Source organism: Globicephala melas, chromosome 11, assembly GCF_963455315.2.
Source record: "Globicephala melas chromosome 11, mGloMel1.2, whole genome shotgun sequence".
NCBI lineage: Eukaryota > Metazoa > Chordata > Mammalia > Artiodactyla > Delphinidae > Globicephala > Globicephala melas.
The window spans coordinates 31,889,637-31,904,778 of NC_083324.2; the positions used below are offsets into that span (position 1 = coordinate 31,889,637).

Genomic DNA, 15,142 nt, shown 5'->3' on the forward strand with positions numbered 1-15,142 from the left:
TTATCTGTTTTATACATATTAATGTATACATGTCAATCCCAATCTTCCAATTCATCCCACCCCCCTTCCCCCCTTGGTGTCCATACATGTGTTCTCTATGCCTGTGTGTCTATTTCTGCCTTGCAAACTGGTGCATCTGTACCATTTTTCTAGATTCTACATATATACGTTAATATACGATATTTCTTTTTCTCTTTCTGACTTACTTCACTCTGTATGACAGTCTCTAGGCTCATCCACGTCTCTATAAATCTATTTTTCTTTAAATTGAGTATTTTTATGATTCCATTTTATCTCCTTTGTTGGTTTATTAGCTATAATTTTATGTTTTATTATTTTAGTGATTTGTTTAGGGTTATAGTATACCTTTGAACTTATAGTCTATCTTCAGGTAAAATTATACTACTTCATATATATATAAGAACTGAAAACAATATACTTTTAACTTTCCCCTCATAGCTTTTGTTTTATTGTCATACATTTTACTTGTATATATGTTATAAAGCCCACAGCATGTTGTTATTTTGCTATAGTCAATTACTTTTTAAAAGAGACATAAGTAACAGAAAAATGTCTTTTATGTTTATCTACTAGTTACCATTTCTGATGCTCTTTATTCTTTTTTGTTGATTCAAATTTCCATCTACCTGAAATTTCCTTGAACATTTCTTATAGTGTAGGTCTACTGGTAATGCATACTTTCAATTTCTGTAAATCTGAGAAAAAGTCAGTGAATTTTTCTTTCAGATTTTAATTTTTTATCTCTAGAAGTTTCATTTGGTTATTTTTTATTTTGCCCACTTCTCTCTTCATTATGTTCATGTTTCACTTTCACTCCTTCAGCATGTTTATAATAGCTCTTTTAGCATTCTTATCTGCTTGTTATATCATCTCTATCACTTCTACATCGCATCTATGTACTGACTTTTCTCCTGGTTATGGATGTTGTGAATTTTACATTGGTAAGTGCTGGGTCTTTTTTTTTTTTTTTAACATCTTTATTGGAGTATAATTGCTTTACAATGGTGTGTTAGTTTCTGCTTTATAACAAAGTGAATCAGTTATACATATACATATGTTCCCATATCTCTTCCCTCTTGCGTCTCCCTCCCTCCCACCCTCCCTATCCCATCCCTCTAGGTGGTCACAAACCACCTAGCTGATCTCCCTGTGTTATGTGGCTACTTCCCACTAGCTATCTATTTTACCTTTGGTAGTGTATATGTGTCCATTGCCACTCTCACTTTCACAGCTTACCCTTCCCCCTCCTCATATGTTCAAGTCCATGCTCTAGTAGGTCTGTGTCTTTATTCCTGTCTTACCCCTAGGTTCTTCATGACCTTTTTTTTTTTTTCTTAGATTCCATATATGATTATAGATTTCTTAGATTCCATATGTTAGCATACGGTATTTGTTTTTCTCTCTTTTCTTAATTGCTTTAAAGAGCACTAGACTTTACTTTTGCAGGTACTTAAATTATACTGAATTCATTTGACCTCTTCAAGTCTTATTTTTAAGATTTCTTATGACAGTTTTAGAGTAGACTTTATTCTACAGCTAGGTTAGCTTCACTACTAAAGTATCTCCAGTGTCACCACTGAACTCCTCTGGTGTTCAATAAAGATTCAACTCTAGTTGGCAATAACTCATATATTCACTCCTGTGTGAGCTCTGGTAGCTACTTAGTTTGCAGCTCCCCAGATATGCTTTGCCTGTCCTCCTGGGGTTTTACCCTACTCATACATAACTCAGCATTTAGCAATAGAATAAAAAGGATTTCTGTGCAGATTTCTGGAGCTCCTCATCCATGTATCTTCCTCTCTTCTGGTACTCTGCCCACAAATTGCAGCCACCTTAGCCTTCCTTAACTCTGATCTCTGTCTCTTCAACTCAGCAGTACTCTTAGATTCTGATTTGATTACCCTCATGCTTTGTAGTCTGAAAAGTGCCTCCTGGCGGTTAGCTGAGGCAATCATGGGGATCACCTTGTCTCCCTTTTTTTCATGGCCCACAGTCCTGCACTAGCTATTATAATTTCTAAAAACAATTGTTTATTTTTTTTTCCAGTTCCTAGTTGTTTATAGCAGTAGGGTAGGTCAGTTCTGATTGTTTTATCCAGGCTATATAAGCAGAAATTGACTTCATTCAATTTTAAAACAACAATTTACAGCAGTCCTTATTTTGGGAACACAGGGCAAAGAAAGAGATTGAATACCAGGAACTGATGTTTCTTTTAACTGGAGGTGTAAGTCTTAAGAGTTCTGAGAAAAATCCTGATCCAACTTGGCTACAGGATAAAAGCTGGGAGGAAATCTGTCGTGCAAGTGAATTTCCTGCGTTCAAAGGACTCAGGTAATTGTTTAAACACAATGACTTAGCATTGAATAGTAACAGGTAAATTTGTAATCTAGTGATTTTTAAAAAATATTTCTATAGCTGTCTTGATTCATCTCCTCATTCAACAATCTCTTTTTAAAATTTTTTCCCAATGAAAGGATAATCATTAAGCTTTTCTTTCCATTAGGAATCATTTTTGTGACAATATAGCTGAATGGCGGGAGATCTACGATAGTAAAGAGCCACACAATGCTAAATTTCCAGCACCAATGGATACAAGGCTAAATGAACTACAGAAAATCATAATTCTTCGGTGCTTAAGACCTGATAAGGTAAAAGACAAATGTGTTCTATTTGGAACCCAGATAATTTGCCATTTATGAAGTACTAGGTTTAAAGTTATTGTTATTTGGTACTTTAACCTTTATTTCAGATGCTCATGTGGGTTCATTGAGTTCCTTGGATCTGTAGGTTTATAGTTTTCCTCAACTTGAGAAAAACTTTGGCCATTATTTCTTCAAATACTTTTTTCCCATGATTCCAATTAAATATACGTTAGACTGCTTGATATTATACCATAGGTGACTGATACTCTGTTAATTATTTTAAAATCCTTTGTATCACTGTACTTCAGTTTGGACAGTTTCTATTGCTATCTTTAAATTTGGTGATTTCTTCTTTTGTAGTGTCTAATCTGCTATTAATTCCATCCAATTAATTTTTGTTTCAGCAACTGTATATTTCATTTACAGAACGTTCATTTTGTTCTTTTTTATATATTCTATTTCTCCTTTCATTCTGTTTATCCTTTTCTTTAAATACTTGGAAACAGTTATAATAACTGTTTTTAAATCCTTGACTGCTAATTCCATCATTTCTGAATCTGTTTCTATTGACTGATTTTACTCTTGGTTATAGATTATATTTTCCCACATCCTGGCATGCCCAATAATGTTTGGTTGGATGCTCAACATTGTTTATGATTTTGATTTTGTCATCTTCCTTTAAAGATTGTTGACTTTTGTTCTGCTGGTTCAGGATTAGCAAACAACACCTCTGGGCCAAATCTAGCCAGTGACCTATTTTTGTCCAGCCCATGAACTGTAAATGATTTTTGCATTTTAAAGGGTTGTTTTAAAGAAAAATAATAGGGCTTCCCTGGTGGCACAGTGGTTAAGAGTCTGCCTGCCAATGCAGGGGACACGGGTTCGAGCCTTGGTCTGGGAAGATCCCACATGCCGCAGAGCAACTAAGTCCATGCACCACAACTACTGAGCCTGCACTCTAGAGCCCACAAGCCACAACTACTGAGCCCACATGCCACAACTCCTGAAGCCTGCACGCCTAGAGCCCATGCTCCGCAACAAGAGAAGCCACCGCAATGAGAAGCCCATGTGCAGCAACGAAGATCCAATGCAGCCAAAAATAAATAAAATAAGTAAATTTTAAAAAGAAAAGAAAAAGAATAAGCAGCAGAAATTGTATGTGGCCCACAACACCTAAAATATTTACTATCTAGCTCTCTATAGAAAAGGTTTACCTACCCCTTTGACTATACAGTTAAATTCAGATTGATCCTTTCAAAGATTGTTTTAAGATTTGTTAGCGCAGGTATAGAATAGCCTTTACTCCATGGATAGTTTAGTTCCATGGCTAAAGTGTGGTCCTTCTAGGGCCTTTACTGAATGCCCCAAGTGATCACCAAGGACTCTCCATTGTGGCTACTGGGAACTTGAATGATTCCCAGCCTTTCATGAACTCTGGTAGCTCCTCATATCCCAAGTTCACAGCTCCCCAGTCACTCTTTGCTTGGCCTATGTATACATACCATGGTGTTCAGCAAAGACAGAAGGACAATATTATGCAGATTTCTGAGCTCTTTCTCTGGATACTTCCCTTCAGATTTGAACTCTGAAACTTCCAGCAGCCTGAGCCTCCTTGAACTCTGATGCCTGTCTTCCCAATTCAGCAACACTGTGTTGTACCACTTTCAGTTGCTCTCCTTGTTCCACAGTCTGGAATGTATCTCCCAGAGGAAAGTCAAGGGGATAATAGGTCTCACCTTGTTTGTTTCTTTTTTTATCAGGAATCACTATCCTGTACCACCTATTGTCTGAACAGCCTTATGTCTGAAAATGGCTGTTTCATTAATATTGCCCATTTTTTAGTTCTTTATGGCAAGAAGGTAAATCTGGTCCATTTCCTCAATATTGACTAGAAGCAGAAGACAGTAAAAAATCTTGAATGTGTCATAATTTTATTAGTTCAAACAAGCACAAAAATCTTTCTTTAGGTGAAATAAATTTTCATACACTCGAGAAAAGTGTTATAGTGTTACGAAAGGAAAAATTTTAAACAAAAAACTAAAAGCTAACTTATAAATACTACCAAATGTAAAGTAGATAGCTAGTGGGAAGCAGCCGCATAGCACAGCGAGATCAGCTCTGTGCTTTGTGACCACCTAGAGGGGTGGGATAGGGAGGGGGTGAGGGAGACGCAAGAGGGAAGAGATATGGGGATATATGTATATGTATAGCTGATTCACTTTGTTATAAAGCAGAAACTAAGCAATTGTAAAGCAATTATACTCCAATAAAGATGTTAAAAAAAAACCCCAAAAACTAAAAGCTATGCTTATATATGTATCTTAAAACTTTGAGTAAGTCACTTCACCTTTCTGAGTTCCAGTTACAACCACATATAAAATGAAGGTATTGAAAGTGATTGCAATGGTCCTGTCTTTTCTTTTTCCTTTTTTTTTTTTTTACATTTTTTTCACATGGAGCATTATCGAATGCTTCATTCAGTCTCTGAGTAGGTTCAAACAGAGGCCTATATAATTACGTGACTTCTGAGTCTTTCTCCTTACTCTAACTCCCAAAGACCTTTGTACATTATTAAAATGTACCTCATTCTTTCCTACCTGATAGTTGTATGTATATATATATATATGTTCCTTTCACTAGAAAATAAGTCCCTTGAAGGCCAAAACAGTGCTTTATTCATTATTTTATCACAAATAGCTTCCCTTGTTCATGGTAAACTTAGGAATGAGTAGCTCTGCATCTGGGAAACCCCTGCCTATTTGCATTCCACAGAATGGCTCTCTGATGACCAGTGGAGATGTTGTTTCAGTACCACGTGTGGGGTTACTGGTTTGTCTGCCATGCTTGGGATCCTGTGCTTAAACACCACACTGACCACACTGGAATACACAATAATTGTCTGTCTACTTGGTAGGGTCTCCCACTGGACTCTGAGCTTCTTGAGGTCAGGACCCGTGTCTTATTTTGTTCAATATCTCCAGGACTTAAAGCAGTACCTGGCAGATGGTTGGACATCTCAGTAAATATCTGTGAGTTGAGTTGGATTTAATTGCATTAAACCAAATTCAGTTAAAGTCTGTGTTGGTCAGGATTCTCCAGAGAAACAGAATCAGTAGGATTCTGAAGTTATTTTCTCTATCTCTCCTAACAGCCCAGAGTATTTGCTTGAGGGCTGGCAGGGCACCTCTGTTCTTGAGATCATCCATAGATTCAAGTTCCTTCTCTCATGCTAGAGAAGACTCCTAAAGTGTGGTCCTTGTCAGTGAGATTGAAGCTGGGTCATGAACACCACATCTGTTGAACAGGAAAAGAGAGTGTTGAAGGCAAACAGTTTCCTTATAAAAAATAGGATCTGGAAGCTCCATATATAATGTCCATTTGTATTTCTCTGGCCAAGACTTAGTCACATAGCCACATCTAGCTGCATGAAAGGTTGGGAAAACTTGGGGTTCTGTTACCAAAAGGAGACACAGAATGGGGACAGTTTGCAGTCTCTGCTATACTAAATGAGGTTGAGCATCTTTTCCTATGTTTAAGATCCATTTCTATTTCATTTTCTATAAACTGTTTATCTTCTTTGCCCATTTTCTTTTGGATTGTTAGTCTTGTCCCATCAATTTATAGATACCTTTTATATATTAGGAAAATTAGCGCTTTGCCTATGATATGCTGCATGCTTTTCTTATCCATTAGACTCATAGTTTACTCTGTCGGTTTTCAGTAATAATCAAAGTTGTTATGTGAAATAAAAGTTACTCTAAAGATCATATTTTTTCTCTCTTCAACAGATAAGTCCAGCCATAACTAACTATGTAACTGACAAACTAGGGAAAAAGTTTGTAGAGCCTCCACCATTTGATTTGGCAAAGAGTTATTTGGATTCAAATTGCACCATTCCCTTAATTTTTGTGTTATCTCCAGGAGCAGATCCCATGGCCAGTAAGTGCATAATGTCAACTTAATAAATTATAAATAAATCATCTTGTTCAATATCTATTTCTTAGATGAGTGCAAATCAGTAAATTCGGTATTTATAAGGAAAGGTAACTAGAATTATTCACAATTAAATACTTATACACTGAAACATAAGGCACATTTTATAATTTTAGAGTAAGCAGTGAAACCATTTATTTTTTTGTGCCCTCTTAGGCCTACTGAAATTTGCAAATGATAAAGCTATGTCTGGAAATAAATTTCAAGCTATTTCACTGGGACAGGGACAAGGACCAATTGCAACAAAAATGATTAACGCAGCAATAGAGGAAGGAACTTGGGTTTGCCTACAGAACTGTCACCTCGCTGTCTCCTGGATGCCCATGTTGGAAAAAATATGTGAAGATTTTTCTCCCGAAGGCTGTAATTCATCCTTTAGGCTTTGGCTCACAAGTTACCCATCTCCAAAAGTATATTTATTTCCTATGGAGTTTAGTACATTTATTTGGTTATGTGTTATTGATATATTGTATATCTTAAATGCTTAACCTTAAGAGGTTTTAAAAATATTTCTGGAGTCCTCCCTTATACCTATTTTTAATCCACTAGTGTATGTATTTTTAGGACTTGAGTTGGTTATCTAGAGTAATGCTCTTTGTTTATTTTGTCTTAGTTCCCAGTAACAATTCTACAGAATGGAGTAAAAATGACTAATGAGCCTCCTACGGGTCTTCGGCTAAATCTCCTCCAATCATATCTCACTCATCCAGTTTCTGATCCTCAGTTTTTCAATGGATGCGAGGGAAAGGAACTGGTAATGCTCAGCCTCTGGAACTTTTAAAATGTGTTTTTATAGTGAAAAAATATGAAAACATAAATATTTTATTTAATATTAAACTTTAGGCATTTCCTAAGAAGATAGAAATTCTACCTATGTTATTTTATTCCCAGTTGTTTGTGTTCTGCTTCCCATGTAGTAGATACTCAAATAAATATTTGTTGAATGAATGAACATTTCTTAGTTTGTACAAAAGTCCAACAGTGCATTTGATTAAGACAATTAAGACCCAAGAGTAGCAATCTATTTTAACATCATTTATTTATTCTTTCAACAAATATGTTTGTTAGGTACGATATAATGCAGTGAGAGTAAAATAGACACTGCCGTCACCAAAAAAATCTGCCTTCATGGAAATTCTAGTAATAATGTTTTGACATATTAATAACACTCTTCAATGTATCCGTATGTAAAAAAGTTTTGCACGTGGTATTGAGGACGTTAGGAGTTCCAATAAATAGCACTCCTTTTCTCTGCCCAAATTCTTACCAGTTAAGAAACAGGAAAAAGTACAAACATATGGGAACCAAATTATAACCTTAATTACTGATATAGACTAGGTTGGAAGATGTAGTTTACATCTGTGAACAAGTGGGCTTAGTATTACTGAACCCAGAATTAAGTACATTTATCTACCCAGAGGAACAGAGGAAAACTTCCTTCCCTGCCGGAAGCTCACTTCTAAGAGAGAAAAGGGAAAAGCTGAGCAAAGCATATTTGCTTGACTTTCCCCAAATTTACCCGTCAGATAGGTACTCCTCCCTCCACCAGTGAGTATAAGGATGGAGAAAATCCAGGAGTGTTACATTAATTGAAGTTTCCCTGCATGGAAGGAAACATCAGCACTAAGGAGATTTTGCACACACCCTTTAAGAGTGGAGTCTCTGTTTTCTATAGCCTACCAGCTCTCCTGAACATAAGCCCTGCTGGCTTTCAAAGCCTGACGTTCTGGAGGCTTGTCTTCTTAGTGCAGGGCCCCTACACTGGGGAGCCCAATGTGGGGCTCAGACCCTTCACTCCTTGGGGAGGACCTCTATAATTGTGATTTTCCTCTCATTTGTGGGTCAGCAAACCTGGGTCCTGACTACAGTATGTCTCTGATCCTCCTACCCATCTTGTGGTTCTCTCTTTATGTCTTTCGTTGTGGAAAATCTTTTCTTCTACCTTCAGTTTGTTCTCATAGATAGTTGCTCTGTAAGTAGTTGTAATTTTGGTGTATCAAGGAAGGAGGTGAGTTCAAGGTCTTCCTATTCTGCCATCTTGGCATGTCTCTCTAGCACTATTGCATTTTAATAAAGTATAATGTTATTGTAGTTTGTCTAGCTTGGAGGTTTTGGATAAGTCATAAGATTAATACTTTTTATAGTAAGCATTATTTTGGATAGTCTTTCTAAATAAAAGTTTGTAGAGATATATGATCATAGAACCTTATAATGAAAGATCATCAGTTCCCCTCATTTTAGTAATGGAAACCTGATCAGATTTTTTCCTTGTTGCATATTTTTATCTTAAAGGCATGGGAGAAGTTACTCTTTGGAGTTTGTTTTTTTCATGCCCTTGTGCAAGAGAGAAAGAAATTTGGTCCTCTTGGTTGGAATATTCCATATGGATTTAATGAATCAGATTTACGCATCAGTATTCGACAACTACAGGTAAAATTAGAAAGGAACTAACATTGATGGAGGATCACTGTGTACCAGGCCCTAGGCAATTCCCTTTGCTTAGAATGACTTATTCAGTTCTCCCAACACCACTAATAGTTGGCTAGATGGTATTAATAATTATAATTTTGGCTTATAAAGCATAATCTCCATCTGCATTTTTCTGCTGCAGATAATGGGAAACCTGATTCAAACTGGCTTAAACCATAATGAAACTTTTTATCTCACATAAAAAAGAGTTGCAGAGGAAGGACAGACTCTGGAGTTGGTTGATTCAACAAAAGTGTTGCCATCAAGGACCCTAGTTCTTTCTTTTTGCAGTGCCCTCCTCAGTGTTGGCTTTATATAGGTCCTCACTATACTCTACTCTTAGCCTCCACTCAGTCAGATCTACAATTTAGCTCTATCAGTCAACAAAAACAGTAGAAAAGGAATTTATTGAAAGAATATTGGGTAGGTCACAGAATCACCAAGATGGCTGGAGAGCCAAGGCATCCACAGTCATATCCAGAATCATATCATGTCTGGTAACAGCATTCCTTCTACTCTTATTAAATATCAGACACCACAGCTCATAGCTGCCACACAGACACTAGTCTACTACATACTCTCTGATGTCATCAAAAAAATTCTTTGCTGTTCCTGCTTCTTTGCACCCTAAACCCCAGTTCAGTCTAGGATGGCTACATCTGAGTTTCCAAGCCCAGGTCACAAGCCTAGGCTTTAGCCATAATGGAGGCTGAGAAAGTGAGTGGTCGGCTTTTTCAGTTTCTGTAGACTTACAATGAAACATGAGATGCATGAGATGGTCAGCAGCCCCCCACCAAAGGAAAAAGATCAAATGCCCGCTATAAATTACTACTCACTCAGACTTTGAACTAGGCACATTACTTACATGAATTTTAATTCTCACAGCAACCCTGTAAGGTGGGTATTATCCCTGTTTTGGAGAAAACCAAAGCTAAGAAGTAAATTTACCCATTGAGCTAAGATTTGAACTCGGGTCTGGCCAACTCCAATACTTTCCCATTATTTCTGTCATGTTTTACCAAATATATTAATCCAACGAGACAACCACAGAATATTGTATTTTTCTGCTTCTGTGCTGTGATAAGGGCCTTTATGACATGGGGCTTCAAAACAACCATGATGATAATTCTTCCAACCCCACTTCCATGTGTATAGATTGATGGATGATTGATTGATTGATAGATATTTAAGGCCATCTTAAAATGGAGATGAAATGAAATACTTTAAGGTTTTTCTCATTTCATTTTTCCTTTGTTTCAGTTATTTATAAATGAATATGATACAATTCCATTTGAAGCTATCTCTTACCTGACTGGAGAGTGTAACTATGGAGGAAGAGTGACAGATGATTGGGACAGACGTCTCCTCTTAACCATGCTGGCTGACTTTTATAACGCAAACATAATTGAAAACTCTCATTATAAGTTTTCTCCCAGTGGAAACTATTTTGCACCTCCCAAAGGCACTTATAATGAGTACATTGAATTCATTAAGGTAACTGATATCACTGAAAATAGGGTGAGATTCAAGTGTGATTTTTCTAAAAAGCAAATAGTGAAGTAGTCCCCCATAATGTATAGGATTAGACAAGTACTATGGTTCAATCAGCTTTCAATATATTTTGTTTCTAGTAGTTACTGAAAACTGGAAAAGTTTGATTCCTCTGTTGTTTGATGTTTAGTTGATTTTTAACCCTTTTTGGTCTGCACATGTCTACCTTATGAATTAACGTATCCAGTGAAAATGTGATGCTTGTTGAATCTATTTTCTGGTAGAAACTTCCATTTACTCAACACCCTGAGATATTTGGATTACATGAAAATGTTGATATCTCCAAAGATCTTCAACAAACAAAAATCCTCTTTGAGTCCTTGCTCCTCACCCAAGGAGGCTCCAAACAGACAGGATCCTCAGGAAGTGCTGACCAGATTCTACTAGAAATTACCAAAGATATTCTCAACAAGGTAATGTTTAGCTTAAGATATGTTACTTGTAATATAACATAAATCAAAATGGCATTGAAATGTCAACTTGAAAACTCCATTTAGCAGCATTATGACCTTGAGTGAGATACTTTGCCTTTCTGAACATCAGTTTTCAAATCTGTAAAGTGGTGATAATAGTACCAGCTGTGTAATGTTCTTGTGAACATTAAGGAGATCATTAAATTAAAGTGCTTTGCATAATGCCTGGCAAATAGTAAGTTCTTAGTAACTACAGTTGTGGATAAGCTACTGAATATATGATTTATTATTATTTCTAAATAAAGATGGTGGGCCTACTTTTTCTTTTCTTTTTTTTTTTTTTTTGCGGTATGCGGGCCTCTCACTGTTGTGGCCTCTCCCGTTGCGGAGCACAGGCTCCAGACGCGCAGGCTCAGCAGCCCTGGCTCACGGGCCCAGCCGCTCCGTGGCATGTGGGATCTTCCCAGACTGGGGCACGAACCCGTGTCCCCTGCATCGGCAGGTGGACTCTCAACCACTGCGCCACCAGGGAAGCCCGGACCTACTTTTTTTAAATGGAGGAAATGGTCTGAACTTGCTGGTTCAAGGAGGGAATGGTTTTTAATCTATACCTTCAGAAGTGAGGAGGCACAGGGAAATAAGATCAGCACTAAATTAACAGCTACAGCCTTTTTTCCCCCCCATACTACAGCCCAATGTACTTAGCCCTCTTGGTAAAGTGGAATGATAATCTCTTTTCTCACTTTTTTCTGTGTCTTAAATTCAGTAAAGAACTACTAAGAGGACTTTATGGTGCTAAGCACAGATCTTCACAACTCCCCTCCAGGATAAATACTATAATTATCCCCATATTTCAGTGTCAGGCACTCTGACAGAGCAGAACCTGACCCCTACCCCATCTGCCTTGAAAAACCACGGATGGCACCGACTCTACTCTCACAGTTGGTACCCTTGCCTTACACCAGTCCTTAAGTAGAGCCTACTCACCTTAAGCCTGGCTGTGGCCACTGGAGAGGAGAAGGGAGCAACACTGCCTTCTACCCCTGGGTAAAATCAAGCTAGTCTCCGCCAACCTCCACCCTTGGACTTCTGCTTCTGCCATTTGCCTCTTCTCACCCTCAGCCCCTTCTTCTTGTGTGGTTTATCTCTTCGGGGCAAGGTTCTTGCCCTCCCAAAATGGTGGCTCTTACAAGATCCCTAGCAGGAAGTTACCTGGAAGTGGCATATAGGACTTAATTGGGGTAGAATGTTTGTGCTGAGCCAAATGTGCCTTGAGTGACACCACCTAATATGACTTAGAATTCTTTTGTACCACCCAAGGACCATTGCCTGGGGACAGTCTGGGCAGCTCAACTTTCTTAGTTTGGGAGTTCCCCCATAGGGAAATTCCTTTGCCTCTTTAAGAGTGTGAATTCCATTGTCTTGGGGCTTGATCACCAACCCCAAAGTCCCCTTTATCGCTTCTCCTCAAGTGTCTCTGAGATGCCTCATTGAAATCAGACACTCAATGGCCTTCTCTTTCCCTATGCCCTGGAACCTTGCTACATTTATACATTAATTATTTGATAGTGATGTAAGCAAATCCATTTTGAGCCAGTTGATAATTTATTGGAAATAAATTAAAAAGAGTTATGAAGTGGTACATCAGTTTTATTAATGGAAAATAAAATTCAATTTACAAAAGAAAATTACACAACTTTTCAGAAATGTATATCTTCTTCATAGTACTCTATCCTGTAGTAAAGAGCATGGGCCTTAGTGTTAGAGATCTATGGATTTAAACAGACCACTTTTGGACTCTGTACCCTTGGGCATTTACTTAACCTATCTGTACTTAAATGATAATGATGGCCACCTAATAGTGAATGGTAAAGATTACATGAGATAATGTTTGGAAAGCAGTTAGCATAATACTTGGCACATAGTAATTGCCTAATGTTATCTATAATTGATATTATAGCTGAATGAAACTAATTATTTATTCTGAGAGTAATATGCGATCTTCAAAATCTATTCTCTTAGCTACCAAATGACTTTGACATTGAATCAGCACTACTCAAGTATCCCGTGAGATATGAAGAGAGCATGAATACTGTTTTAGTACAAGAAATGGAAAGATTTAACAAGTAAGGAGCTCTATACCCAGTTATTCAGAAGGCTACCAACCAAAGTTCATAAAAAGTTACACTGGTATTGAATTAAAAGTTTAAGAAAATATTATCAAAACTTGCCATTTCATTAGAGTTTTTCTCCTTTTTTAAAGTTGCATAATCTTCTGCCCCAGAAGGGAAGGTATCTTCTATAATGTAAAAATGGTGATGAAATAGAGATCTGCTTTTACTGGTTAAAAATTTTCATTAATCATAATTTCTCACCCACCTATTGCTCTTCTCCTCAGGAAGTGAAGATGGAATGAGCCTTATCTTGGTCTATGTGTAAATACATCTCTTGTCATTTTTCTGCCATTGACACATATACACCCCCCCATTTTCTTCCTGAGTCTATCTGGATTGACTAGGTACCCTAAAATAGCAAACAAATTATTTGCTTTGAATTTTTTTAAATAAATATATTTATTTATTTATTTATTTTTGGCTGTGTTGGGTCTTTGTTGCTGCACATGGGCTTTCCTCTAGTTGCCGCGAGCAGGGGCTAGTCTTTGTTGTGGCGCGGGCCTCTCATTGTGGTGGCCTCTCTTTTTGAGAAGAACGGGCTGTAGGCTCATGGGCTTCAGTAGTTGTGGCAAGTGGGCTCAGTAGTTGTGGCACATGGGTTCAGTAGTTGTGGCTCGTGGGCCCTAAGGTTCAGGCTCACTAGTTGCGCTGCATGGGCTTAGTTGCTCCGCGGCATGTGAGATCTTCCCAGACCAGGGCTTGAACCTGTGATCCTTGCATTGGCAGGCAGATTCTTAACTACTCTACCACCAGGGAAGCCCCTGCTTTGAATTTTCAAATTGAATTTTCTACAGTTAAATACTGGCTTAAGGAATGGAGAATTGTTTTGGTTATGAATTTTCTAGTGTTTCCAAGTTTGTTTCAGTTTCCAGACTTTTTGAAATTTTAAAATGAAGCATATTAAAACACTATGATGCCTTAATTAATTTAGTAATTCTTATACAAATACCATATGTATTTACATATCATAACATACTCTCTCTCAGTTGCTTAGGCTTCTAGGCTAAAACCCTCACTTCAGGTATATTTATGGTGTTCTTAGCAGTTTGGGCCTCAGTGGGAAACAAAGTACTTGCAAGGGTATAAATGAATATACACTGTATGTTTTAATTCAGTGTTTCCAAAGTTTCAGCCATTGTATCGTACCTTTATAACTTTCTTCATATTTGCATGTCACCTATAACATTATTTACCTGATATTTTTTCTTAAATCATTCTCTGTTTAAATTTGCCTGGTCTTAAGCAATAATACCTTGAAAGCACCAATTTTGATATACAAGTTATATTATTTTCTATATTTAAAAATACATATGTAATAAATAAGATGAAAAATGTGCATCCAAGTATCACCTAAAATTACTTTATATTATCAAGTGGGAGGTGACCACACTTTGGGAATACACTCCCATAAAGCTGTGAATGGTATCCTGCTATTTCTTCTACTGGAAAGACTGTATGTTGGTATTTAGTATCATATATGTTGATGACACAATTTCTTTCCTTGCAGTTTAATTAAAACTATACGCAACACTCTACAGGACCTTGAAAAAGCTATTAAGGGCGTGGTTGTCATGGATTCTGCTTTGGAGGCACTCTCTGGCAGTCTGCTTGTTGGAAAGGTTCCAGAAATATGGGCCCGACGATCATACCCAAGTCTTAAACCCCTAGGAAGTTACATCACAGACTTTCTAGCCCGGCTGAACTTTTTACAGGTTAAAAATTATATATAATATATATATATTATAACGTATACATTATTTCATTTTTTGGGAGATACTAGAAGAGATACTAGAAATTGGCTGTGGTCACTTGAATGTCTCTGAGTTAGATGAAATGGATTAGTAGTTTCATGGTAATCTAATCAAAATTTTAGAATATT

The 15,142-nt window shown here is 37.2% G+C and overlaps 1 protein-coding gene across 1 annotated transcript in view; it reads left to right on the forward strand.

Annotated features, from left to right (window-relative positions):
• DNAH12 (dynein axonemal heavy chain 12) overlaps positions 1 to 15,142 on the forward strand; it is a 226,431-nt gene that overhangs the window by 201,809 nt on the left and 9,480 nt on the right. The window contains exons 62-71 of the mRNA XM_060308393.1: positions 2,194 to 2,352; positions 2,525 to 2,669; positions 6,452 to 6,602; positions 6,813 to 7,066; positions 7,270 to 7,410; positions 8,949 to 9,086; positions 10,386 to 10,619; positions 10,901 to 11,089; positions 13,112 to 13,215; positions 14,771 to 14,975. Coding sequence (XP_060164376.1) covers positions 2,194 to 2,352; positions 2,525 to 2,669; positions 6,452 to 6,602; positions 6,813 to 7,066; positions 7,270 to 7,410; positions 8,949 to 9,086; positions 10,386 to 10,619; positions 10,901 to 11,089; positions 13,112 to 13,215; positions 14,771 to 14,975 — 1,720 coding nt within the window. The remainder of the gene's footprint in view (positions 1 to 2,193; positions 2,353 to 2,524; positions 2,670 to 6,451; positions 6,603 to 6,812; positions 7,067 to 7,269; positions 7,411 to 8,948; positions 9,087 to 10,385; positions 10,620 to 10,900; positions 11,090 to 13,111; positions 13,216 to 14,770; positions 14,976 to 15,142) is intronic.